This window comes from Bipolaris victoriae (genome assembly GCF_000527765.1).
Source record: "Bipolaris victoriae FI3 unplaced genomic scaffold scaffold_584, whole genome shotgun sequence".
Taxonomy (NCBI): domain Eukaryota; kingdom Fungi; phylum Ascomycota; class Dothideomycetes; order Pleosporales; family Pleosporaceae; genus Bipolaris; species Bipolaris victoriae.
Window position 1 is genome coordinate 1 of NW_014574808.1, and position 1,237 is coordinate 1,237.

Here is a 1,237-nt window from a genome sequence, read left to right on the forward strand (position 1 = left end):
CAGATTGCTGATGAAGAGCGTCAGGGAGGGGAGCGATCAGGTGTCAGCCGCCAGGCTCTAGCGCGCTGTAGTAGGTGTAGAGAGACTGGCCATAACTCACGTACATGTAAGAAAGATACTCTAGCTAGTACTTAATCTACTTTACTAGTTTCTATATATTATACTATTGCGTTGTTGAGTTATATAGCTTTAGAGGTGCGCAAAGTTGGTGGGGTGCGTCACTCGCTTGTACGCGTCACTCGCTTGTAAACTACGTTATATATGATTGGGGTACGAAGAACAGTACAGCTCAAAAAATCAACTTCGACCTGAGTGTTGAGCTCATCCATCGACCAATTTTTTGCAGTTAAAAGAGAGTCTATGCAGTGATTGGAATGTTCCAGATCCAAAATGTTCCCTGTATAGACACCTGACAATGACGCCATTGCTAGACTGCGGAGCACTAGCTCGCAATGAACATCGTGCTCGACGATATTAGTCCATAAATGGCTTTCTCCTTTTGCTACCTCTGTAACATCCACCTCTTGCGACCCATCCGATGTACTATAGTAGCGAAGGCCAGGCAGTGCACGGAACTCAGCTTCTATCCCCGGCTGAGTGCATTTTTTGGGAACCCATGCATAGGAGAATAATTGAAATTCACAGCCCAGCGATAGAGCCTCTTCGGGAGCTGACCCATAAGTGAGTCTTATTACACCAGGGCGCATAGTTGGAATAAATATACCAATCAGTAATCCAACGACTCCCCCAAGGACCAGAGAGAACGCTAGTAATATTCGAATTCCGATAGGTTAAAAGGTACTGTATTCGAAGATTGTGTCCTTCTCCTCTGATGATGACAATGCTGGAATTTGCTGGTGCGACATTGTAATGACTGTGTTGCAACGTTAACGACCAAAACGTTACCTACAATCACAGTCATACTTACCATTCCCTATATATTTTGATCGTAAGGGAAACGTAGTATGTATCGATCAAAGGTAATACTTATGGGCTCTATCTATTAGAACGTAGCGAGTAAGTAGCATTATACAAATGCATCGCAACCCTATAGCAGGCTGCAGCCAAACAAACCCTAGAGAAAATGTCCGAAAAAAAAATGTCCGAGCACACTGTTAGGGACCGTTTCGGTTCGAGTTTCTGATCAACAATCAGAAATTAACTGTATTGGGGACCTTGAGGACGTTTATCCATGCCATAGCTTAGCTGATTACTCACTGCGGCAAGCGCTGATCCT

At 44.2% G+C, this 1,237-nt stretch overlaps 1 protein-coding gene across 1 annotated transcript; it reads right to left on the minus strand.

Annotated features, from left to right (window-relative positions):
- Window positions 1-218: 218 nt before the first annotated feature.
- Window positions 219-707, minus strand: COCVIDRAFT_117381 (hypothetical protein; the record flags this gene model as incomplete). Its single annotated transcript, XM_014694460.1, has 1 exon — window positions 219-707. The coding sequence occupies one exon, from the start codon at window positions 705-707 to the stop codon at window positions 219-221; it is 489 nt and encodes a 162-aa protein (XP_014549946.1).
- Between the last annotated feature and the right edge of the window lie 530 nt (window positions 708-1,237).